Consider the following 26,620-nt stretch of genomic DNA (forward strand, 5'->3'; position numbering starts at 1 on the left):
AGCAAGGTGACGTCATACATTCGTCATACTACATGAGCCCCGCCCCTTTTCGTGACGTAACAACCCGGCTGACCGCAGCGGCCGCAGCGGCCGCAGCGACCGCCGGGGTTCATGAACAGGGCCCTGGTGAAAATATGTGCACTGCTGAAATAATTCTACCTTTTCAGCTGTTTGTCTCATGCACTGAGCTTGCTGGCAGCCGTAAAAAATAATCGAAAATTCGAAAGCGTAATGCAAAAATTTTAGCATTTGTAAATTTCTATAAAATGAGTATAGTTCCACAAAGTGTTGCAAAAAATGAGTATAGTATGAAAAGTGTGAATTTGAGCATGGCTACTCCACCGCCTGCTAAATATCGCCTCCAAAGACATTTCCGGGATTATTTTGGTTATGATTACGATCTACCGGCCATCTTCGATGGCCACAATGACTGACGCTGCAGCGTATTTGTAAGCGCGATACGGTAAGCGTTGGAACTCGTTTCGGTCGATTCTCATTTGCTTGAGCTTCAGTCACCGATCTTTTTTTTTTTCTTTTTCATTTTCCTTTATTTTTTATTATTATTTTATTTTTGTATAGTTAAGCGGTGACATTAATTGCTTTATCTACTCCTGGCCATTTTGGCGAAATACCGTACAACCGGATGTGACGTCATGTGATCTGCGACCACCAGTGCCCTCTCCCCCAATCGGGAGTCACCGGAAATGGCACTGTGACCTGTCACGTGACCAGCACCGGCTCGACCAATCAGGAGGCGTTTCCGGCGACAGAGGTGACTCCGAGGGTCGGCTGAGCTTTTCGCGTCCTTTTTGCACTGATCGTCGTCTCGTGCGCGTGTCCTGCTGGCATACGGCAAAAACTGGTGAGTTTTGAATGGCATTAGTCTTGGATTCTCCTTCAGTGATAATTTGTTGTGTATTGCTTACAATCTGATTTCAACTTAAAAAAAAAATTATATCAGGTAATCATTCTGGTTTGTAGCGGTTCGCAATTTAGTATGCCCTCAGAACTCTTGATATATTGGGTAATGTTTGGTCATACGGGACCTGCTGAAGGACCTGCCGACCTGAGCTGCGGGCCTCTGCCTGCCGAGTATCGTCGTCACTGATTCAAAAGCACTGGTGTAAACGCGCACATTCCTGGCACGAATTATTAAACAATGACCTCTTTTTTGTCAGGTGGCACCAATCGTCATGCCGAAATACACGGAGGAAGATCTGGGCAGAGCGAAGAAGCTCGTCGCGGATGGATTCACCGTCTACAAGGCAGCCAAGGACACCGGCGTGCCGTACGAGACGCTCCGCCGTCACATCTTCGGCATCAACGTCACCGGCTCCACTGGCTCTGGGCGACCGACGGTGCTGACGAGGACCGAAGAGGACAAGCTGGTGGAAATCCTCGCTTACCTCGCCCGCCAAGCATTTCCACTGGACACCAGTGACATCTGCGATCTGGTCCAGCAGTTCCTGAACAACCTCGGCAGAGAGACGCAGTGGAAGGACAACAGGCCCACCCGCTTCTGGCTGTCACGTTTCAAGGCTCGTCACGCCGGTGTCCTCGCGTCGCGCAAACCGGAGATCCTCACCATCACTCGTGCCAAGTCTCTGACAGAGGAAATAGTTGGCGCCTTCTTCTCCATGTACAACGGGGTGCTCGTCGACCTGGGACTCGAGGACAAGCCGGACATCTACAACCTCGATGAGACGGGACTCTCGACCGATCCGCGCTCGACAAGGGTCATCGTCCCCAGCAAGTCCCGTGACGCCTACCTGAAGACGGCCAGCTGTGGTAAGGCGACATACAGCGTCCTCTTCTGCGTGAACGCCACTGGAAACTACTTCCCACCCTTCGTCGTCTACAAGGCCAAACGTGAGCCCTTTGACTCGTGGATGCGTGGCGGACCGCCAGGAACGGCCTATGGGACGACACCGTCAGGCTGGATGGAGGGCAACATATTCGAGAGCTGGTTCCAGACCATCTTCGTCCCAGAGATCACCAAGAAGCATGATGGTCAGCCCACAGTGCTCGTCTATGACGGTCACGGATCCCACATGACGTATCGGACAGCAGCGCTTGCGAAGGACAACAACATCACGGTGGTATGTCTTCCGCCACACACCAGTCACGCCATCCAGCCTCTCGACGTCGCCGTGTTCAAGCCGGTCAAGGTCGCCTGGGCGCAAATCCTGAAGCGGTGGCAGCGTGAGTCACGACTCGTCGCTGTCGACAAGTCGGTGTTCCCGACTCTCATCTCCCAGCTGTGGAAGGAACTGGATCCGGTCCACGCCGTGGCCGGATTCCGCGGCTCGGGTCTGTTCCCAGTCGACGCTGAGAAGGTTCGCAGCCGGATGGTGGGACCCGGGAGCACGTCACGTGATGACATCCCGTCACCTGATGAGGCGCTCCAGGATGCTGTGCTCAGTGTTCTCAGTCCGGAACAGTCAAGTGAGACGAAGGCGGCCCTGGCCAACAAGACGAAACGCCGCAGCCGAGTTCAAAACAAGAGCGGCGAGGTCTTGACGTCAGAGTCTTCTCTGCAGAGGCTCGAGCTGGAGGCGGCGAAGCGCGCAGAGAAAGGGAAGAAGTCTCCGTCGTCACAGCAGGACAGGAAACTCTCCAAGAAACGCGAAGAGAAGGGAAAGAAGCGGTCTTCGTCGCACAAGATCGAGAAGCCATCCGCGAAGCGAAAAGTGACCAAACTGACGACTCGATCGAAGTAGAGGGGGTAAAGCTCACGCAGGTTTTTGGAAATGTGGCGGTGCCCGTTCGCCACGCCACTGTGACCGTGGTTGGTGTTGTGGCCATTGTCGGTTGTGTTTGTTGTTGTCTGCTCAAGTCATCTATGTGTCTTAATAAATTGAAACGACCGGTAATACATTTTCTTGATTTTTTTTTACATTTCAATACTTATATTGTTAGCAACACCGATTTCATATCCACGTTCCAGGCGAATTTCAGCGTCGCAAATCCAGCAGATTAGGCACAATAGAGCGTTGAAACAACTGTACTCATTTTTTGCGAAGGAGCAAAAAATGAGTATAGCCGACATTGGTCAGAAGATGCAATTATTACAGAACAACCGCTCGTCTGACACCGTTGTGCCACATAGGACGTCGTAGTCAGAACACGTAATGTCAATGTCCCATATAGCCATTATTCACACCCTTTCTAGTTTTGAATATATTTAACTGATAATGTAAAACTATACTCATTTTAGGCTCACTACCCTACCAATTATGCTAAAATTTGAGTGCTTTGCATAGAAAGGTTACGTGTTCGAGATGACAGGCTATGGTCGGCATACCAGGAAATATTGGTACGGCAGCCATCCGCAAATAGAAACTTGGCTAGCGTGAGCTCTCTCAAAGCGCGGTATACTTGTACGTTATGAAGAAAAACTTACGTCAACTTACGTAGTAAAGATTTGAAAAGAAATGTGCGACTAAAGACTGGTGTAAATAAAATAGAAGAAAAACGCCCAGGTGCTGGGATTTCACTGTTGCGGGGTGTTTACAGCTCCCGACATATTCCGGCGACATTTGTGAAAACATCCGAGGTTTACGCAACACTAGGCGAGCGCTGGTAGACGAGGAAATATACAATGAACGTAAACTTTATTACGACGCATTCAGTCTTTCCTGCAGTGGCTATTGGTCCAAGAACACGTATGTGAATTCGTAAAGAAACGAAAGGAATCTGAAGGCTACAGCTATGCACGTAACATAAGTGTTTGCGCAGCTCTACCGGGTGGCCCAGAAAAAACGTTCCGAACTTTGGAGGCCTATGTATCAAATTCGAGTACAAATAACGAGCCAAAATTTTCATCAAGTTTGTGTCATTTCTTTGCGCATTGATATGCCAAATTATAACACTATACCATTATTTTCAAGCTGGCAATCTTGAGTTGAATTAAGCAAGACGTTTTTGCTTTTTTTTTGCCGATGTCAAACGATAGTGATAATTGGGTTAGACCGTTTCATGTTATAAAAAAAGAATAAAAAATAGAGCACGTGAATGAAACCAACACGTATGTTCTTAATTTAAATATTTTTGTCTCACTTATGAGCCAAATATTCAAATACTGATCCAAAATGGTGCTCATGGATGCCATTCGTTTCAACACCAAATCATGTTTCGAGCAGGAGTGGCACGGTGCATGGATTACTGCTGATTACGTTCCTTTCAGTAGATCAAACAGTAAATCGACCGGAGAAGGAAAACAAACTAAAGCAGGCTGGTTCCTGTGCCAGAAGACCACAGAATAGGAAGCTTATGAAAAACAACATTGCCAGCAGATGACAAAAAAACTGGTTGAAAAGCTACCCTTTCCCAGGAATGTCAGCCAGGAAAGCATTTGAGCCACAAGATGGTTAGAAAACTGGAAACTTCTTCCGATGCCGCTGGCACAGAGCCATCGTGGTTGCCTGAGGGAATGTGTCATCCTGAGACCCGAACCATCAATGAGACTAGCTGCCAGTAGAAGTCATGGCTCTAGGCCGCGGTGCCGCTGGGTGAAAGTGACCCGTTCAGTCACATTTTGTAGTAAACATCGGAGCAAAAAAGTAATTTTTACATGGCATGCTTGAAACACGAACCGTTTAAAAAGTAATTTACCGAACACCATGAAAATCACACCATTTACTGAAAATGTGTGCCGCATTGACTATTCGAAGTTTCAATGTTGTATCTTTATCACTTTCTAAGAAATCTTGATTTAAAGTTGGGAACGTTTTTTTCTGGGCCACCCGGTATATTAGGTGTGCAGTCAGTTAGCGCACACGACTCTCTATGTACAACACCCATAAACCCACCGTAATACGGCGGCGCACAGTGGCTTATATGGATGTACGGTTATACAAAGATATGGGAACTAATTGTGGCCTCACTGATTTTAGTTGTCGGACTTTCGTCCCCGTATTGAGTTGAGATGTTAGTTTCACGACGTTTCACAATGGGGACGAAAGTCCGACAACTAACATCAGTGCTCTCTGGACTTAAACTTTCTCTTAACGTGTAAGACTTCTAACATCAGTGATACTAACACCTCGTCTCAAGCATTCCGAAATAATTGTGACCTGTTAAAAGTCACGTTGCATGGATGTGTCGTGGATGTCGTGGTTGCATGGATGTCACTTGGCATCCAATCGCTGACGGCAACGTGCGGTCACTGGTCAGTATGACTATGAGCTGATGGCACGGTGGGTCGAGATCTCAGACGGCAGGTAGACTAACGACGGTGATAGATCATGCTATATATTAACCCTCGCCCATGTAGGGGGGGGTTGGTGCAACCCCCCCCCCCCTGAGGTTTTTCGGAAATAGTGCAAAAACGGCGGCGCGCAGCGCCGCCAAATTTTGGGTACCTTATGGGGCAAACCTTGCGCATCTTTTGATGAAAAAAATTTGACCGGGTCATGTCAGGTCACGGAGTTATGACGTCACAAAGGGAACAGCCTCCGGCCGGATTTTCACAAACTGAGTGCCAACGCCCGAGGTTTCCTGCCGGTGGTACGGAGATCGGTTGATGGATCGTGATGAAACTTCCCATGCATGTTGGGGCAAGTATTGGCTATCATATGGTATAAGAAACTTGACCGGGTCAGATCAGGTCACGGAGCTATGACGTCACAAGAGGAACAGCGTCCGGTACTATTTTTGAAAAGCGCCCGAACCACTATTTTGCTAATTCTTGTCACCTCAATGGGAATATGCAGCAATATTAGCTTCTATAGGGAGCAAATGGACCTCTAAAATCCAAAAATACAATCAGATTTCAAAAATTTAAATTTTGATTTTTCGAATTTCTGCCGCCGACTGTGACCTTGCCGACTTCCGGCGCTCCCAACGCGCCATTTTTAGAGCTAGGGAAACGAAATACATACCAAACGATAGAGAATTGATCAAGGAACACGATAGTGAAGGTTTCAAGTCGATATCTCCCACCGTTTTGCCGCAATCGCCGCCGAAAGTTGAAAAAGTCTATTTTTCCGAAAATTTAACCTTTGACCGGTCAAAAGTAGGTCAAATGTTGACCTAGGACCAAAAAATATACCACCAATCGCGAGATTTCGGCGAGAGCAATCCGTTGGTCTTTTCCGCTAAGCTCTACGACGCTCCGTTTTCAAACGCCAAGGGGGGGTCGCACCAACCCCCCCCCCCCTGCATGGGCGAAGGTGGCAGATCGCCGTTTACGGGCGAGGGATAAGGCAACTAGCACGCACCTGGCGGGTACGACGGAGACAGGCTGGTGGCCCTGCTGCTCGCGGCACAGCAGGTAACAGAGCAGCGCGTCCAGCCACTGGCCGCCCTGCTGTGGACACAAACACAGCGGCATGGTCAGACGAAACGGACAGAGTTGAGCCAAAGACAGCAGGTACGACACTAGAGGCAGGGAGGAAGAGCCACATAAGCTATTAAGACCCTGCTCTGTCTGCCTTGATCACACATCATTTACGTTCCGCATTGATTGGCGTGTTAAACGTAATGCTACGTGCACTGCCGTCTGCCACTGAAGTATGTGTGAACTGTTTTTAGGGCCTTGGCGTGAACATCCGCACGATATGTTTGTGAATGGTGACGACCCGCGCTACTACAAATTCACAAAAACAAAACACTCCTGACAGATACCACTCAAAAACACGAGGCGTTCGGTTCCTGGGAACGTGGGTGCTTACAAGTGGAGTGTCGGACAAGCATCTGTTTGTCCTTCTGTTTGACACGGGTAGCGTGTACAAATTCAGTGGTGCGATTCGAACCAAAGCCCCGAGTGCCTGTTCCCGGAAATGTCGCCAAATATGTTATGTAACATTCAATAAAATATCCATTTATCCACACGTTCGTGTCTTGCCCACTTAAGTCTCGTATCACCCAACATCAGGTAAAGACGGACCCTTCCTTCTCACTATCAGCCTGGCATGTTCGCCTGACGGACGAGTGGGTCGGACTCGGGGTGGTCGATTCTGATCACCATTCGATTAGCATTGTTGACGGGCCGCTCGGCGCGATCGGCGCGATCGGTCGGTTGGCGGAGTCGGCGCCGGGGTCGTCTGCTCAGGGCAGGGTAGGGGCAGGGAGGGTCGGCAGGGACCGTACCCATCCAAACAAACGGCGCGGCGGCCGGACGCACCAGACCATGGCAGGGCAGCGATCTGCGTTAGTAACCGGCGAGGGGCTGTTTCCAATGGGCGCCCATCAGTCCCACGCAGACGGGCTAATGCTAACCGCGTGGGTGGACACTGGAAGGCAATCGACTGTGCCGTGGATGCGACGATCAGTAGCGTTTGTTGCAGCTAAGGAGCGCGAAGATAGCGGGGCCATTATCCACCTATTGCGCTCTAGGCTCATAATAAGCAAGCTTATAGAAATAACAAAATCCGCTTGATTTCATTCCACGTTTTTTAGATATACTTTCGTATTCATTCATTCATTAGGACTGTAACACATGCTTCTACTTCGCGCGTATGCTGCTGGAGGGCTACACAATGCCTGAAGTGCAATCCCCGTGAATTCATCCTCATCCATTAGGAACTCGACGGCAGAAGGCACCGTACTATTCGTCCGACACCGTACTATCGAATTTCACCTTCGGAATTTTGTTTGTAACGCACACAAACAAAACAATTCTGGATCGCGAGCTGGCCTTGCGAGTAGTCATTGACCCGCGGTAATTGTCGGATATTTTCCACACACGGACGGAGATCTCAGTTTATAAATAGAATCGACAGAGGGCGCATTCCTCACACTACGGTAGCTGAAAAAAACGTTCATGCCTCTCTTCAGTGGACATCTGTTGTTGACCTGATGATCTTTGAACTGTGATAAGCTGACTCAATGTCCTTAACACTAATATAGGTATTTCAGCTATGAAATGCTGATGGAAGAAAAATTTAAACAGACTTATAGTCCAAATCGATAAGATGGCAGAAAGAGACAGGCACTTACATATCGGCAGCACCAGACACAATGTCAATAAACAAGACAGCACCCAGGCGAAAATGGTTCAAAAGATCGAGACATAAGGAAGGTGCCACCTTCGCTAATTCCGCAACTGGCATGCCTACAGTCGCTCCCTCCCTTCCGTTACGAATCAAATAGTAAAAGGTCACTGAAGTGGCTTATCTCCTGAAGCGATAAAATGTATGCACCGTTCCAGTGCTCATCACGGCCCGTCATGGCAGTCCAGTGGTGCGGATCTCTGATGATCGAGCAGGGCCTCCGCTGGTCTGGTTGGCACGTGGCACGCACACGTGCATCGCCAGGGAGCCGTCAGCGGCCCCACGAACCGTGGCACCGTTTATACTTTATAGTGTCAGCAAGTGGGGATGGGATGGGTCGGGAACGGGATAGGACGGGACGGTACGGGGTGGGACAGGGCGGGACGGAATGGGACGGGACGGGATAGTACGGTACGGTACGGTAAAGTACGGCACGGGACGGTACGGTACGGGACGGGACAGTACGGTACAGGACGGGGACAGAGATGGGACAGTACGTTACGGGACGGAACCTGATCGGATGGGTCTCACTGTTTACTATCAGCATCCGGAGACCTTTGGTCGCCACACATAAACTGACCGAGAGAAGGATGTGATAGATTGATGCCAAAAGTGCGGCGCACTTTGTTTATCCCACCCAGAAATGTGATTATGTGTTCAATTGAATGTTAGTGGGACACGGCGCCCCGAATATGAGCGATTATGACAACCTGAGGTAGACGTGTGGCATAAAGATACACGGCATGGGAGATCACGGTGGAATTCCATGTTACTAGTGATTGGTTGACCGTTAAAACGTGTCTCTTAACCCGCGCCCTGCTGGGGGTCCTGGATTTCCACGCCCTGCTGGGGGGGGGGTGTTTGAACACCCCCCCCCCCCTTGTAACTCGGCTCCTGGGCCACGTAGCGATACGCGGAAGGCGGCGTTCGAAAGAGCGTAAAAAATAATGACGAAATCACTTCGGTCAATTTTTTGGTCAGGTCAAAGGTCAGGTCACCAGAGGTCATTGAAGGCAAAATTTCGCCGATTTCCAGGTCGAATGTCGATAATTTCCAAGAAGCCAACGCATAACTCGGGAACCAATAGAGCTACAGCGCCGCGGAAAAGCGCATTCGATAGCCCTATTAACGCCCTTTCTGAGTAATTCTCTCAGATTTGACCTAAGGTCAACGATTTTGCCTGCAGGGGGCAAAAACTGCAAAAATAGCCGATATTTTCGAAAACAGTTTTTCTGCAATAACTTTTGACCCAAGCCTTGTACGAGCTTACTTTTACCGGCATCGTGTTCCTCTCGTCAAGACGCATCGAATGAACTATAACTTGACCTTGAAAGGTCAACTTGAAAATTTGACCTCAGGTCAAGGTCATGACCTGACCGGAAAGGGTCATGTTGCATATCAGTCGATCCGTATCGTCGAGCTGAACACATCTAAGGCGTTTTCATCGCTCTAGCATGCCTCTATCAAAAGTTATTTGCGAAAAACTGTTAGATACCATCCGTGACCTAAGATGACCTCAGGGCATAAACAAGGGTCACGGACACCATTTTCAAGTTCAGTGTGTCTAAACCACTTGTAATTCGGTGTTTGGGAGTGTGTATAATGTCTTTCATCCAAAAGAGGCGCATTTAAATTTTCTCCCATTGACTTATAATGGGGAGGTCGCAAAATTGACCTGACCTTAGGTCATCGATATCAAAATTCTGAGATATACATTTTGTATATGCTATTGCTCTTAGCAATCGCTGAAAGTTTCAAAGCGATCGGTCACTCGGTGTAGCTATGACAGACATTGAAAGTTTTTATGAGGTGAGGTCACTTCAAGTGACCTGGTGACCTGACCTTGAATGACCTTGGTCTGAAATTTTCACAACATGTGTAGAATTGATGTATAATAAGGTGTACCAAAAACGGCGGCGCTCCGCGCCGCCGTTTTTGAGATATTCGCGAAAAACCACAAGGGGGGGGTGTTCAAACACCCCCCCCCCAGCAGGGCGCGGGTTAACGAGAGATGAGAACCACTCGGGAAACACTCCGAGAAACAAAATGGACTTTGGAATATCGCTTACGGAATATCTAAAAAGACAAGCCCCCACACAATGTAAAGAGCATGTGGATTGCATATTGTGTAAATACCACCACACTAGAGGGAATACGGATGGAATGTGTGCAAGGTAGCGCCTCCAGCGGCTTTGAGAACATAAGTATGCAGAGCGGGCTCGTCCGCGGCTGCTGCAGCGCAAGGCGATTATGTAACGTTGGTGCACTGGAGCCGCAGACGCCGATCATATTACATAAGTCCAGAAGTCGGTAGAGTCCATGGCTCTGATCCACCAGCATCTGCCCTGAGCCTGAAAACTGAGCCGCTTCGTGGGGATTCTGTACTGACCCGATACTTTTCGGCTCGTGAATTAATTAAAATTTATATAAGCAAATATAAGGAAAAGAATTCCATCGGAACTTAATAATGCGAACATCGATAGACCTGGGAAATACTGACGAAACCAGAACCCCATAGGTCTGACTGAATGATTAAAAAAAAAATGCATAAAATGCATTACATACTTTCGTTCTTGGGAACGGTTTAGGTGAACTTGAAGCATCTGTGTTGTTGGGGACATATTTTCATATTGGTCAGTGGCATGCCAAATGAATGCCAAACAGAACACAAGCCATGCCTTGGTGAGGAGATACCGGTTATCAGCTCGGATCGGGTTTACTACACTACACAGTCGCTGTCGCTAGGCGATCCTGAATGGCGACATTGAATGCAAACAAAACCATATGAGGTCGACGTTTATTCATTGAGATTCCTTTTGATTGAGACACGCCGCATTTGAATGGTACGTGGCATGGTGACCATTTTACCGACTACTTCGGCCTTATAAGGGTGATACTTAGCAACAATTGATCCGGCATTTGATTGATAAAGTACGTAAAACATTAAAGGGACTATCCCACCTTTAACATGGGGTTTGAGCTGAGATAGCCAAGTTTGCGGCGAGGTTCAGAAACCACTATCTATCTAGGTTGCAACCCCCGCGGCCTCTTGGTGTTGAAGAAATTCGTTCCCTTCATTTGAAAATGGGCCTTGTACAAAGCCCTATCTTCAACATGGAGCGACCGTTAGTGTGACGTCACCTCGTTTAGTCATTCTGATTTAAATGGGTTTGTTCGTTGAAAAATCGCTTAAAACTTGGTATGAACTTTGTTGAGGTGCCTACAGAGTAAAAAGAATCAGCTTTATGACAGTAATGTGGCCTGGGGAAGGAGGTAATTTTGGGCTGTGACGTCACATATTTGAAAGTTTGTGTTTGGAATATGGGAAGCCTAAGATGTTTAATGAAAAATAAATGCCAGAGCCGTGTTCCTGGTCATCCAATCTATAAAGTCGGGCACAATTTAACTGGTTTTAACAACATTTTAGAAGGTGGGATAGTCCCTTTAAGCTGACACGTAGGCGAGTTCGAATTTACTATAGATTGGCCAGAAATGATTCCGAAATGACGTCATGTTTGATGTTCGACCGATTCTATTGCAAAACATGGTTTTACGGTAATTGCTCTCAAGAACTCGTTTTTCGGCCCATCACTCGTCTGAGGAAATAGGTATACCCTAGACATAGGTACGTGGGTAAATTAAGCGCTCACTGCAAGTTTTAATTCATTCAGGCCCAATGTTTCAACTGACAGAATGATAGATATGAATCCTACGCTACGCCGGGCTTGTTGTGTAGGACCCGACAGCTGCCGTTCACTTGGGCGACTCCGGAATCGGTAGAATTGGGACGCTGCATATGACGTGCCCGTCGGAGTCGGATACATTCCATCCCACTTAACTGTTTTAAGGAGCTGCATTTAATTAGACATGTCAGGAGCCTCCAGTATCAAAGGTAAAAGAGACTCGAGCAAGAGCTCTCAACAGAGTGCAATGTTCTATGGACTGAGCTAAATGAAAGACAGCCATATGGGAAGGGAACCATAAAACCATCAGCATATACAATGTAATCAAGAACCAGATAACCACATTGCCATCATAACCCATCAAAACCACCCTCAACCCAAAACAACTTACTGTGCTGAAGACATTAGCTCCACAGAAGTGGTCCCAAAGGACCATAAATTCTATGTCAGTATCAGGCATCTGAAAATAAAAGTACATATCTTTATTATGTTGTGTGTCTTGGGCAGCAGAAACAGGTTACCTAAATGATTATGACCAAAATATGCCAAAACATATAAATGACTGATGTCATCATATGTGCCAGTCTTATAGTTTATAACATCCTCTATGATATCACATATAAATCAAAATTAACAGTTATGTAAGTTAGACAGCATGACAAAATTGCAAAAAGTCAAAACCTTTTCTGATGTTTGACTTAAAGCCTATTCTGAAAAGTCCCATGTTACTAAAATACAAAAATTAACATCTTTTTTGACCTTTTGACTTTTAAAGACCTAGCAGGAAGTACACACAACACAAAATCAAGGTGATTGGTGGCTGATGCAGAACAAAATATCTAATTTACCTTCTTTTACTGATGTGTTTAATTATGAGAAAATGTCACATTATCCTTCACAACGATGGCTGAAGTTTAACTAAGTGATTGTAACTAAGTGTCTTCAGTCTTGCAACCATATGCTTCGAATCTGTGAAAAGATAAGCATTGTAATTTGTGCACCAAAAACAAAACTAAGTAGTCTACAAGCCATAAGCACACAAACATAGCCCCAGCATACCCACAAATATGATCATTTTCAACAGTGCTGCACCAGCTCTGCAGTTCATTCAGTGCTGAGATGACATCTACTCTTCCCAAGCAGAATATACACTGCACCAAGGAATGCCATACTGATGACTGACACTGTCACACCACACTGTTATGTTATAAGGTTAAGACAGCACCAATTGAGCAGCTCAAGCTCAGCACAGAGTACAGACTACTTCTGTTTTAAATTCCTAATCATCTTGAACTAGACATATGTGTACCCTCTTTGCAATCCAAGCAGTTGCATGCCAAAACTCTACAGGTAGGTGTAAAGCAGGCATCACACTTATTTTTGTAACCAAGCCCCAAGGAGAGGTGTTACACCCAGAGAGGCTTTCTAATCAAACCAAACCAAACCAAACCAAACCAAACCAAACCTAACCAAACCTGACCTTAAAGGGACCCTCCCACCTTCAAAAAAGTTAATGAATTGGCATGAAAGTGATGTCGCTCGGTTCAGAAAGAGCAAAAACGAATATCTACCAAATTTTATCGAAAAATATTCACCGGTTTTCAAGATATTAGACTTTTACTTTTGTTTACTTTTTGGGATCTCCGCTGTTCCTAGCGACTTTATTTGAAAGTGCGGCATTTGTTGCGCGCAAAGCAGCATATACCACCAGGTGCTACAAAACGTTTTAGTCAAACATTTAACGGACGTTCGAAAGCCTGATAACGTCATCAGATTCCCGTAATTCCCGCCTTGGTGAAATTTCCCAAGGCTGCTCTTTGTTTACATTTTAGTGATGGGCCAAATTGGCCGCCCAAGTACTTGTTTTGCGTGAATAAGTACAATTTTGTCAATTTTGAAACGGCTATATCTCGCAAATTTTGGTACCGATTTACATTTTATGCATATATTTAGAATCGGCAGAGTCTGGGGAGTTCATTGATTGGAAATTTATGCCGATTCCTTTCAATTTTTAAACCCTGATAATCCCTTTAAGAGATAGGGACCACGCTGGTCCCACCCTGCAAGTAAAGGGAAGAAATTTCTTGAACACCATAAAGCTGCGGGGGTTGCGACCAGGATAAATGGTGGTTTCTGAGCCTGGCCGCAAACTTGGCTATCTCAACTCAAAACTAATGTTAAAGGAAATAGTGCACTTTCACGAAATTATTTTTTGCAACGATTTATGATTTTTTATGTTCAAAATAATCAGCAAAGAAAATAAAACCTTTTTATAACAAAAGATTTTTTTTTCTATATTTTGATATAGGAAGAACTTTTCAGTTTCTGTAAGGCACACGCGATCCAGTATGAAAAGAGCATGGGTCCCGAAAATTCTTCAGAAACAGAGAAATTATCGCAGCCACCGGCATTTGGGCGATCTGCTCGATCTGATAATGTTCCCCTGAATGTCCAAATTGATCAGTACGAGAATTTCTCTAGAGTTCTCGTAGATAATTTCTCTAGTTTCTGAAGAATTTTCGGGACCCATGCTCTTTTCATACTGGATGGAAATATATGCAAGGCACACATCCTAAACGCAAGACACCTTTTTCGGGACGAGAAATAGAATATCTTTGCCTAGGGTGATCGTTGGGCTGTAAAAGCTCCTGATTTATGCTCGTCTCAGCCCAAGCTACGGAACTGCTATTCCAGTTCAAAACCCATGTTAAAAAGTGAACTATTTCCTTTAAGGTGGGAGGGTCCCTTTAACTTGCCAGTTACCTACAGCCTACAAACTACAACCTACAGCCTACAACCTGGCCTACAGCGCCTCTCCTTGGTTGCAAAAAAAAAAACAAGTGTGTGGCCTGTTTTCCTACCTACTACCCAAAATTCTTTGCAATGCGGTAACCAGTCACAGGACATTCTGGTTCTGTCATACAAAGGTCACAGATGAAACCATATTTGCCACTGTTTTCTGTGCAACAACATAGGTATGTGGTTTTAGTTTTGCACTGCAGAATTGAGCATCAATAGACAATACGTATTAACGGCAGCATCAATAAATTTGAACACGAGCTAGTGAATATGAAATGCAAGCTTGCCACATAAGCTCTGCTCCGTTACTTATCAATATATATTATACATTATTAGGTAATAAGGCCTGGTCGGTCATAATGGGCGCCAGTGATTTTATCGGCTATCACCATCGAGCATGCGTGACAATTACAACCAAGCTTAACCTAGCTCATTTGCAAGATGCTGAATGTTCAAGATATAGGTACCTAAAGGTTGAATGCATAGACAATGTGAAATAAATGGCAGGTTTTCTTAAACCTATACCAATGCAAGAAGCATAGGAAAAACTTGGCAACCACAGTCCAATTCAACGCCTTGACTTCCATCACCAACCACACGTCTGCATCCGACACCAACACCACGCAAAGAATCTACGAGACTGGGCTCTATAGATGGCCTTGGACTGGGCACTGGTGTTTACATTACGGACCGTTGTTCAGTAATGGATCGCTGTGGCCGGTCGGGACTGGCCACAGCGGACCGTCCACCGCACGCAGCCGTGACGTCAGAACCGCCTACCCATCCCCTACCCCCACGCCTGCTGGACGCACCGCACACACCGCACGCAGCAGTGTGCGGTGCCCGTGAACACCCCTCTGCTTCTTCGCTGCCTACCATGATGTCGAAACCCGACCCCCACCGGACACGATTTGGTAGCCGAGGTCTGTGACGTCAGCCGGGCGTGAAGTTTTCCCTTCACCATAGGCTTCACACACAAACCGGCCGAAGTTCATGCCAGGATAGCCCGGCTTGAAAGTGCAAAAATGATTAAATTTTGCCCTCAATAGATTCATTGCTTCATTTTATAACTAAAAACGTCCGTTATTAGGACTCAATGAAGGTAAAAAGTACTCAAAATCGAAGTTCAAGAAGATGCTGTCCGAGCACAATCTGGTAACATCACGTGACCTCTTTTAAGCAAAATGTATATAATTCAAGGATGTTATTACACGATTGCTGCCTAAAACATCATAAATAATACGCTTGTAACATTTATTGCTTCTGTTTAAGTCATAACATTGCAAAACGCAAAGTTTATCATGGGAGTCACGTGACCAAAGGTATAGCATGGGTTGGGACAAGCACTCAAAGGATTTCAAGTTTTTTAATTAAATTTTATAAGTTTCATGATGAAATTGATAGAATGTATTTTTTCCGAATGAAATACAAATTTTCGTATGTAAAATATTTTTCTTATGGGCGAAATTCTCCATATAAGAAATGTCAGTGACGTCACCAGGGCTTTACGTGGGCTTTACTCAAAACATCGGACCTACCTGTTTCTTATAGGTATCTTGTCGAAACCTGTGTCAGAATTAATGACGTCTTTTGAAACAATACCACCAATGGTGATCTTCTACAACCTACTTCTTGCGTCATCAGCGACGCCTTTCTTAATTTTTCCCAGCCGTGATTGGTTGGAAGAAAAAAAGCAATATAAGAGCAAGATACGTTGAACAGCTCCACGTTCAACATTGCACTTTGGTAATGTGGCTTCTGCGTAGTTATTGTATTCATTTCGATGGCTACCAAATTAAAGGGAAATTTTTACCAATTCTCGATCGGGATAATCCAAGGGCAGCCCGCGTGATAAATAATGGGTGTACGATGCTCGGATATCACCGATTCATCTCATTGCTCCACCAGATTGACCATAACACTTCACTAACATTCTTGCAATTATTGCAAGTCACCAAATTCAGTACCCAATCCAAACAATTGAGGCGATGAAGCCCGCCGAGCGTCGAAGCTACCCTTTCTCCACATGAAGACGTCTGTCCGTCTGCTATCGGAAGCGAATTTTTTATACTATTTTGGCTTTTCGGGATACTGTCAGATCATGTATAATTGAATGAACGACAACAGCTCTAGCAGTGACTCCAGAAACGAGGTCTTGTGATGTGTGCCGCGTGAAACAGACTCAACTTGTGCTGATGTCGGCGTAATATGCTGCTGTCCGTGGGTTCCATCAAGCTTTGGCGAAATCAATCGCATGCTGACAATTAGGCACGGACAATTCTGTGTATTATCATGCAACAAACAATGCACTGTAGGGAACGGCTCAGCAGACCAGCAAAATGACAGATTGAGCATTTCCATATGCAGTTTCATCGATCGATCGCAATATCGAACGTCGCTTCACATAACCTCATCAATCACTCGCCACTGACAACAATAGCAACAGGACCTGCTACATCACAACGCAGATATAAAATGATGATAGCGGTCTGACACCATACATCCGATAGGATGTATGGGGCTGTCGGCTTCCAACAACAATCATATATTCGTAAATCGCGTCCCTGAGGTAGACGTATTAAATTAACTGCAAACATCTCTATGACACCTAATAACAGCAGCCAATAAGTACAAACAGGAAAAATGCTGGCCTATCGGTGGGAGCAGCCCAATCACTACCTTCCATTGCACCAATGTCAGACATAGCCGAACTACTAATAGCGTCCCCGAGGCTTCACCGGTCCGCCGTGGTTTGAATTGGTACTACCGGCGCCTCAGCGGTCACTCCGGGCTAGGGCACCCGCCACCTAATCTTTGACGATAAACTTTTAAAAGAACTTTAAAAGTAAGGCACTATTCGGATCGATGATGCCACACCGATCGATGGCGTGCCTTGAAGGATTGCACTGAACAAATTCTGAGGCACGCAACGCGGAACTGCCCTAAGATGAAGACAAAGCGAGCTACAGCTGTCGATCACCCATACTGTCTACGGCTCATGTCATCGAAATACGGTCAGGCTGCTCATCCGCGACTTGTTCCGATTACTGGCCGGAAAATCTTCAAAATTCACAGCACACACCCTCACCAATAATAATCCTAAAACATTCATTCATCCGTCATCCGAACATAAATAAAATTATGCAGCTTTAACAACAAGGGCAATGCCAGCCGATCCACTCAATTCCTTACAAATCTCCTCTAACCGTCACTCGCCACGAGTATAATAGCTCTCCACCACCCAAGCGCCTAAACAGCTGCATTGGGACAGCGAGCGGACAGCGCACTAAACTGTTCTATCCTCCGCCATGTGGAAGACCCGCTCTGCTGAACCGACTACCCTATCATTACGTCATCAGGTTCCCTGTCCGTCTAATGTAAAATTATAGCCAGTTCGCCATCAAACTCTGTGTCTAACCAGTCCGCTGTCCGGCTCCCCGACTTCCCTGGTGTCCTAGCCCAGCCTAATTTATCTGTCTAGTCATGCCTAACCAGTCTCTCATCGTACTAAGTCGCTCTGCATAGTTCTAAGTCACTATACCGGGTCAGGCCTCGGGTATCACAGCGGGCTGGTAGAGCGGCGACCGAACGCTGCCCCAGCCCGACCACAGTTCGGCCATCCGCTGGCCTAGTGGTGAGTGTAGCACTCGTAGGTACACCTGGGGGACGGGCGGATGGACGGTCAGTGCGACAGGACACTCGACACCGGCATGAATGGCGCCTCCAGGCATAACGGGCAGATGATGTCGACCAGTGTCAACTTTAAATTCTGTCAACGACTCAAGTTTTGCTGGATAGGAGCTACGACTTACAGCTGTTGTCATGGCAGAGCAATGTTTGATTTTATGGCTGCTAATCGACCATAAAAATGAGCATATTTGTATTTCCCACACTTGGAACTAAAAAGTAATGTTTACTTTAACCGTTAGATATCCAGCAACGTGCGATCGGAGAGACTGCAATATATGTATTGGCGACAAAAAATCAACATCAGCGTCATAAACAAAAACACTTGCTCCCTCAAAGCTTCCCTGCCACCGGAGCTTCTCACCTCGTATATTTTGATTTTGAGCAGCGTCCAGTGTTGGGTGGCGAGGACGGCCAGCCGGCCGGGGGTGCTCTCACACCGCTGGTATCGTTCGCCGTACACGGACCGCACACAGCACTCGCACATCGTCAGCAGCGACGTCATGCTGGGGGAAGACAGGAGAGAGGGGTGTGACAGGGACGCACTGACAAAGAGACGCCAGAGGACATACTGAAGTACACGGGGAAGGCGAATATAGTGGCCTCACAGGGCCAGTATGCCGAGCTTTCCTGTTTCCAGCACACTAGACACATCGGCGAAACAACAAAGTCCCAGGGTACACTAGGACAGTGTCGGTAACATGGTATGAAGCAGTGAAGCCCTAAGACACAAACAGTACCGTTATGACATAAAGCAGCGTCGTCAGAGGAAAGCACCAACAGCGACAGTGACAAACATGATAAAACACAACAGCAGCACATGGCAAACACTAACGCAATCCGAACGCATAGTTCGGTGGCGACAAGACGCTCTACAGGGTGGAAAGTAATTACGCGAACATACTTTTTCGTCTTATAGCAATGGAAAAAGCGGCGGTGACATGAAAATTTCATCCTTTCATATATTCCTATTTATGTGCGATACACTGACAAAGGCGTTCAGGCATAATTGACATGAGCATGTCAAGCACTGTTGGCCAAAGCTTAGTCCACGCCTCCTGGAGCTGTCTGGTGAGGCAATCGATGTTGGTGGCTACTAGCAGCTCTTAGACGCTCTCCTGAAGAGTCGCCTGGATATTTTTGATCAAATTGAGGTCTGGGCTATTCCCAGATTGACCATTATATGCCCAGAAGAAGAACAGGTTCTCAAAGCACCAGTCTTGCGTCTTTTTGGCCGTGAGAGGAAGGACTTTATCAATCATGAAGAAGAGTTTCTTTGCGTCGGGCACAAAAGTGCGCTCAATCATTTTGCCCCTTTTGGTGCATTGGTGGATTAGATAAAGAGACTTGTCTGGAAGGATGTTCCACTAGTTGTATACTTTATTTTTGGTTGCCTTTTTGGTCACTACATGCAATTCTGACACCATCCGGGCGCTCATAACACGCTGATGTGTGTTCCTTTGCCGGATGTTTGAAGGTTGGGACGGGCGGGACGTCGGACGCATCAGCAGCCCCCAACGCGTTGTTCTGCAGGTTTGACGGATGAAATAGCTTCGAAGATGTCTCACCCAACCACAAAGCCAGCTGCCTGTCCTCCTCTGTTCAGGTTTGCCGGTCTTTAGAAAACTTAAATTGACAATCCTGCTGTTAATTCATGAATTTTGGCCATCTCGATTGTTTGTACGGCTTGATTTTCGAATTTTCACGGATTTATGTATGAATCGTGATATCTTAGATCGGGTACCCGGCCATAGTAAACCATTTCGCCTGTTTTCGGATCGACTGTTGTCGTTTGGTCGCGGAAATGGTGACCACCCATTCGGCGCCTGAATTCGCCGAGGTTTTACTGCCGCCAACGGCTTTGCTTTTTAAGTCCTCTTAAGTTTTATTATGCTTCAACCAAACGTGTAATTGAGTAATGCTGGTGCCGAGACCGTTCAGAGTCCCTTCCGCACCAATCCAGCCAAAATAATCACAAACAATTTCCCTGGCAACACCAAATTGCGATCTTTGCACATTGTGGTCTTGTGCAGCGTATGGCGTCTGCACCATTCGAAGTCGAGACGTGTTGTAGACCTTCCAAGTCATTTTTCAAAGTAAGGTCACTTTTGGTAGATGAGGCGACAACAAACACGACCAATCACGTTCCATGACAGCCCGCGCTCATACAAAATCTCCACTGACGGTCGAAATTGTAAGAAAATACATGTTCGCGTAATTACTTTCCACCCTGTACCTTACCTGCCCTTGGTGCCGAGGCTGTAGTCGATCCCTCGGAGAAGGTCGTTGGTTTTGAAGATGAGCAGCAGCTCGCGAGGCACCTTGTTGAGGACGGCTGCGATCTCCGGAAGGTAACGGCTCACCTCCTCCTTAATGGTACCCTCCTGAGGGCCGAAAAGTGCGGTATTATATTAGGCCGCTGGTTAGCCATTCAGTGGTAACATTGGACCGAGTCAGCCCTTCCGGTTTCACTTTCACACAGGGGTTTCGGTTAGCCAGGCCGGGGACGAAGTAAGGACACCGTCGCGCGCTATCCCTACCACTGTTTGTCGCCAGGTATCACATCGCCAGTTATATACTCACTCAAATGAACAAATGCACGCTGTATGAAACTAAAAGAGGAATAGCTCGTGTTCCGTAAAGGAACCGGTGAGCTTCAAAGCCGCTTTACTGAGTGATTTTTTCCGACTGAGTCGGACTCAGGTAACTGACCTCCGCCTCGGTGAGTTTCTGTTTGTCCAGTCCTGTGGTGATGGCCTGCCAGCTCCGTCCCGCTACCATACAGGCCAGCAGGCCGTACAGCCGGCCCACCCCCAGCCGGCCGCCCTCCCGCTCCATGCTGACCAGGTCACCAGAGAGAATCGACAGCCAGAACCGGCTGTAGCTCCAGCGCAGTTTGTCCGGGAGAGTCTGTGGGGGCGGCGAGCGGCGGTCAGATATTAGACGACACCTCGTGTGCTGTACTAGTATACAACAGACAGGACCGGCTGTAGCTCCAGCGTAGTTTGTCCGGGAGAGTCTGTGGGAGCGACGAGCGGCGGTCAGAGGATTTAGCGGAAATATTATGTTCACTAAATGCACGGTCGATAACGAGCAAACACTGAACCCTAGAATACAACGAACAGCCGACGGTGCATAGCTCACATTCTGAAAAGCTCACAAATGAGCTTGACACCAGACCCGTTGTGTACTGCATGCTTCACATCAGACCCACCGTGGTACAACCCGTTCCTACACCAAACCCGTCTTGCATCGCCCAAACTCACACGAAACCACCGTGTAAAGGCCTGCACTGGCCGACAGACCCACCTATAACTCTGTCCGTACAGTCCACAGCCCATACACACACACACCAGAGTCTCCTTCGACAGTCCCACGTACCGTATACAGGCCGTGGTCGAGCAGCACAATCTCCACGTTGCCCCCGTCATTCTTGCGAACTAGCAGGTTACCCGGGTGTGGATCGCAGTGAATGTACCTGAAATAACAGTGCAGAGAGGTGAGAATGCAGTACAGGAGTGAGTGATGTAGAAAAGAAAAACGAGCTCGCCAAGCGACCACACTATCTACTTACGAAACTAGGAACAGTGTGTTTTCGCTAACTGATCTGAACAATTTGAGCGGCGGTTCTAGCCCCTTCGGTGCTTGCTATAAGACATATACCTCTGAGGGTCTTCTAGCTTTCTGTGTGGATAATAACAGCACACTAGAGTCACTTTTTGTGCTGCTGCTCACCCTTTTTCGAAGATCATTTCCGAGTAGAGCTTTCCGAGCTTCTGCGAGACCTCCCGGGGCGAGATACCGTGTGTGTGCAGATAGTCGGGGTCGTTGACCTGACCACCGTCGCAGTACTCCATAGTGAGCACACGAGACGTGGTCAGGTCCCAGCGAACCTTGGGGACCTGACAAGAGACAGGGTAAGTTGTGGTCAAGTCCCAGAAAAAAAAATGGAAGCAGCTAACGTAATTCAATTAACCTTAAATGTGGAGCCTATGAAGTTTGTGAGCTTTCAAATAACACATTCCTACATGACATGTTTGCTCGAAAGATGGAATCGGTGAGATGAGAAAACAAAAAAAGTGAGAAAGTGTGTGTGATCGATGGATGAACGCCCAGCCCATACCCGAAGCCATGCGAAGTGTTTGAACATGTCGGCGACTCTCTCGGCATTTTTGGCCTCCTGGCTGAAGTCGAGCTCCCTCGGGAGGTTCTTCTTGGTCTCCTCTGCCAGCCACATCAGCTCAAAGTCGGGAAACACCCAGGACACCAGTCGCACCAGTACCTGAGACAAAGAAATATGAACTGACCAAAGGCTAGTGATTGCCGTGGCGATCGTAAGATAGTGCTATTAGAGCATCGGACGCGTTGGGTTACATATCGAATTAACACTGCTTTGAACACCAATTAACCGCGACTTACAGAAAAACTACTTGGGGTGAAATAGAAATTATATCAAATTATTCCTGATGAGATCCAACAGTGAGCTATGACTAGATGGCAGATATAGACTGTATCCCCGATCCCGTCAATCGAGCCCGTTATAAGACCCTTGTGCCCGTCTTCCCCGCCGGGCACCAGCCCGCACTCAGTTTTCACCTCCATGGTCTTCATATCGACAAACGAGTTGGCCAGCACGGTCGGGTGCTGGATCTTGAGCGCCACCGTGGAGCCGTCGGTCAGCCGCGCCCGGTGGACCTGAGCCAGGGAGGCGGTGCCCAGCGGCTCCGGGTCCACCTCAGCCACCACGTCCGACGCCTGGGGACAGAGATAAAGGTAGTGATGATATGTCAATGTCTGACACCTGCACATACAAGCATCGTAACACATCGATGCCTAAGCACAGACAAATACCAGTGACGACACGTAAAAGTTCGTATTGTGTCCATAGTCGTGTCGATGTGAAACACCTTTTACAAATCAGCACAACAATTAATCGCGAAACTGGCATGACGCGCCAGCAAGAACACCGCAAACAAAAAGCTTTAGTTACCAGCTATTCGTCAAATATGTCCACTATGTTCATCATCGGTCGCTGACAACGCGAACCACCAGCAATAACCGTTCTCCGCTCGCTAAGTTCACACACCTTGACGCCGAGCTCTGTGCTGAGGAGTGCCAGCAGCTCGTGCAGCGGTGTCTGAGGCGCCCTCGAGTGCAGAATCCGCAGCGTGCGCACGTACTCCGCCGGAATGAGGTAGTCCAGGGCGCCCAGGTGCTGTCCCACTGCCGGACACGAAATGAGAATGAGGTAAACTGAGCCGTGACCGTGACAGTGACGGGCACGGGGAATGCGCACCGGGATTCTTTTATATTACTCCATTTTGTAGCATCGACAAACGTTACAGGCTATTTTATTGGTAGCATGCATCCCAAAAACGTATCTAATCATGGCAAAAATTCATGACGATGATTGATTGCCTTCACTGTGGCAGAATATGCAAATTAAGCACCTAAGATGACGTGGTAGAACTTTAATCATCTCAAATATCGAGGAAGTGGTGTCACCTTTGATAAAGCAGCCCCTGTTGGCGCAGCAGAGCCGCAGCAGTCGGTCGGCGCCCCGCTGGTGCACCTCCGACTTGAGCCGGTCATACTCTGCAGTGCCGGCTGCCAGACCACTCCAGTACAGGGAGCGCTGGTAGTCCCAGCTGATCTGACCCACCTGAAGAGGCACACATTGGGTAGGAAAACTGGGAGAGGGAGACAGAACAGTAGACTACAAGCTGTAGAAGAATTTATAAGTCAGATTCCTAGCCTCCCATTGCTAAAAAGGACTACAGTAGGTACCAGAAATGCATAGTTAAAAGTGTGTGAAAAATGTAAATAGGTTTGAGTGAGCTAAATAGAAGGATGAACCATGTTTTCATCAATATGATGTGAATATGACTAAATTCATTCTAGATTTATCTTGCATTGCAGCTCAGTTTACTAGGCAAATGTGGGTAAATTATGTGAATAAGTCAAAGCTTATATGAGGTGATTGTGCTGCCAAACTCACTGTGATGGCTGCTCTGCCAAACCTGACCAGGCCAATGGCGTGCAGATCCCAGTCATTGGCTCTCAGTGACGCGTACACACTGCCCGCCACCCCGGCAGTGGCCACCAGCTTTAACAGTCCTCTTCTGTGCATGGTCACAGCTGCCCAGCGTTAGTCAATTTGATTGACAACTGCAGGAAAATGGATGACAACTTGATTAAAACTTCCATACATCACAAGTGACATGATTCACCTGTGGTGCCATGTGGTTATGTCATACACCTACCAGGTACATTTTCAACACTCAAAAGAAAAACAATCATCAATTCATTTGCCCATGTCTATCATTAGCCTATGGTTCTTATATCACATAACTCATAACAAACGTAACAAGAACTGGAATGAAAAAGAAATCAACATGAATATAATGTAAGAGGTTCCAACTTCCAACAAGCATGGACCAAGGTAGGGGGGTTTGTCAGTCCCATGACATCCATGGGCAGATGGTGCCAACTGCCAATTAACCCTATTACATTGACACTTTACGGGTCAAGGCCCATTGGAGCGTGGACATTGAAGTCCTGACGGCTGTTCACTGGCCCTGTGTGCGGTCGGACCGCACAAAGCCTCCAAGCTCTACCCACTGCATCCCTCACCCTACGTCAGCCTTCTGTCACCGCACACACTAGGCATCTATATCGTTGTTGTTGGAGAGTTAGGGCGCGCAGCAGCTTGGCTCAAGCGTCCAACGGGCATCTATATCAATTCATCTTGTTTCTGACAATCACATCATTGGAATCAAGCACAATACAAATCATGGGAAATAAATATTTCAACTGCTTACTATTTACCGAAGGAAAGCAGCATTGACCCCCTAGTCCAGACCAGAAATCCAAGGTATATAAAAACACTCAGAAATTGAAATACCTACACCGCTTTGACAAATTTTCATAATTTTATCTCTTTGGCAAGGCCATCTATACTCTTTGGAATGATTTTGGAGCCTGTTTGAAGACTATGGTTGTGTCGCTCTGTGCAACGACTACGAGCCAATGAAAGAAAGCCTTAGATCGATCAGCTGAAAATTCCGGTCGTGAGCGTCCCTTAGCATAAAAAATAAGCACGGGAAAGAGGAGTTTTGATTGGAGTAGGTGCGCCATTTATGTCACATTTATTTACTTCCATATGAAAGTTTTCTTGAGTAAAAAATCCGGTGGTTCATTATGTAACTGGTTTACACTTCACCCGGTTTACATAGCATATTTGACGAGGCTCTAGCTCGTTAATTTGGCGATAATTTCGATGCAGTGGTCAACAAATATTTAGAGGGGATCATTTTGTAAATTGTTAAGCACCATTGGCATCTTTTGCAACATCACGGACGGAGATATAAGCTTGCAACAAACCCTATGTACCTAAACCGGGTTATCGACATAGCCTTGTGTAACGACTATCGAACATCTCATCATTTACTAAAAATAAAATGACCCAAATACTGACATTTAACCCGCGCCCGGGTGAGCCAATCAGCCAACTTCGACAGACTACATGAAGGGGCGCGTTTTGGCAATATCAGGCCGGTTATCTCATCTCAGAAATTAAGAATGCTAGAAAGACGATGTGAAAGCAATTTAGATAGCAATAGATAGCTCAAGCTATCAGATCTTTCGGAACATACAGGTCATTTTTCGATCAGACGCTGACGGGCTGAGGTCACTGGAGGTCACCAAAACTCAAAAGTAGAGATAGGTATCACCACACTTGGTTCCTGATTTTGACAATGTTTCACAAATCGGCGAATAAGTCGGGAGACAGGGACCAAACCAATGAGCTACAGCGCCGCGGAAAAGCTCATTCGGTAGCTCTTCTAACGCTCTTTCGCTAACATGTGATCAGATTTGACCTAAGGTCAGCGGTTTTACCTCCGGACCGGAGGTTCAAAAGCCATAAAAATTCAAAAACCACAAAAATAAATAAATAAATAAATAAATAAATAAATGAAATGTTCGCCATAACTACACGGTACACCGACTGAACAATGAACTTGAAACGGTCAGTAGGTAGGTTCTTCCGTTTCATAAGGATGAGAGGATCTTGAGGTTCATCTTCGATTCTGAATATCAGTCATACTCATGACTCACCAAAGAACAACGAAAGTCACAGCGAAAGTAGGTAGGGTAGACCGGGGCAAGTCGCCCCGCCGAGGTAAAACGCCTCACCGATGTTTCTCGGAACTGGCAAGGTTCTGGGGAAACATTCTCTCTTCTTTAAAACGTGCACTATATGATCATTATATGAGCAGACTGGAAAGATATTGTGATAACTCTTTAGGGAGATATAGCCAAAAATTTGTTTTTGGAGTGATTTTTGTGTTTTGTAGTCAGATTATGCATCATGGCGTTCTTTTATGGTTCACATCAGGTTAACGACTTTTATGTATTTTGAACTAGAGCACTTCATGGGCCGGATAAATCCGTTAT

General features: G+C 46.7%; 3 protein-coding genes across 8 annotated transcripts in view; 1 reads left to right on the forward strand and 2 right to left on the reverse strand.

Moving 5' to 3' along the window:
- LOC122392349 overlaps nucleotides 1-12,648 on the reverse strand; it is a 52,107-nt gene extending 39,459 nt beyond the window's left edge. For all 3 annotated transcript variants that reach the window (XM_043387127.1, XM_043387128.1, XM_043387126.1), the window contains exons 1-3: nucleotides 12,526-12,648; nucleotides 12,069-12,137; nucleotides 6,222-6,310 (exon numbers count right to left, since the gene is read on the reverse strand). In XM_043387127.1, coding sequence (XP_043243062.1) covers nucleotides 6,222-6,310; nucleotides 12,069-12,137 — 158 coding nt within the window. In that variant the 5' untranslated portion in view covers nucleotides 12,526-12,648. The remainder of the gene's footprint in view (nucleotides 1-6,221; nucleotides 6,311-12,068; nucleotides 12,138-12,525) is intronic.
- LOC122392350 (MFS-type transporter clz9-like) lies at nucleotides 690-3,213 on the forward strand. The gene is made up of 2 exons (XM_043387129.1): nucleotides 690-862; nucleotides 1,179-3,213. Exon 2 carries the CDS (start codon nucleotides 1,194-1,196, stop codon nucleotides 2,718-2,720), a length of 1,527 nt encoding a protein of 508 aa, XP_043243064.1. The 5' UTR covers nucleotides 690-862; nucleotides 1,179-1,193; the 3' UTR covers nucleotides 2,721-3,213.
- A 4,097-nt stretch (nucleotides 12,649-16,745) lies between the features above and the next one.
- Nucleotides 16,746-25,251, reverse strand: LOC122392352 (aarF domain-containing protein kinase 1-like). 4 transcript variants are annotated; one of them, XM_043387136.1, is made up of 12 exons: nucleotides 24,985-25,251; nucleotides 24,162-24,331; nucleotides 23,669-23,825; nucleotides 23,250-23,386; nucleotides 22,760-22,918; nucleotides 22,287-22,445; nucleotides 21,899-22,065; nucleotides 21,545-21,641; nucleotides 20,876-21,073; nucleotides 20,405-20,547; nucleotides 18,528-18,669; nucleotides 16,746-18,135 (listed from the first exon to the last, which is right to left on the reverse strand). In XM_043387136.1, exons 2-12 carry the CDS (start codon nucleotides 24,291-24,293, stop codon nucleotides 18,022-18,024), a joined length of 1,605 nt encoding a protein of 534 aa, XP_043243071.1. In that variant the 5' UTR covers nucleotides 24,294-24,331; nucleotides 24,985-25,251; the 3' UTR covers nucleotides 16,746-18,021. The 4 variants fall into 4 exon arrangements, with proteins under 4 accessions (XP_043243071.1, XP_043243069.1, XP_043243070.1 ...); XM_043387134.1 differs by having other exon boundaries at nucleotides 24,992-25,204; XM_043387135.1 differs by having other exon boundaries at nucleotides 25,072-25,203.
- Nucleotides 25,252-26,620: the final 1,369 nt, after the last annotated feature.

Source organism: Amphibalanus amphitrite, unplaced genomic scaffold (genome assembly GCF_019059575.1).
Source record: "Amphibalanus amphitrite isolate SeventyFive unplaced genomic scaffold, NRLGWU_Aamphi_draft 000483F_arrow, whole genome shotgun sequence".
Classification (NCBI taxonomy): domain Eukaryota; kingdom Metazoa; phylum Arthropoda; class Thecostraca; order Balanomorpha; family Balanidae; genus Amphibalanus; species Amphibalanus amphitrite.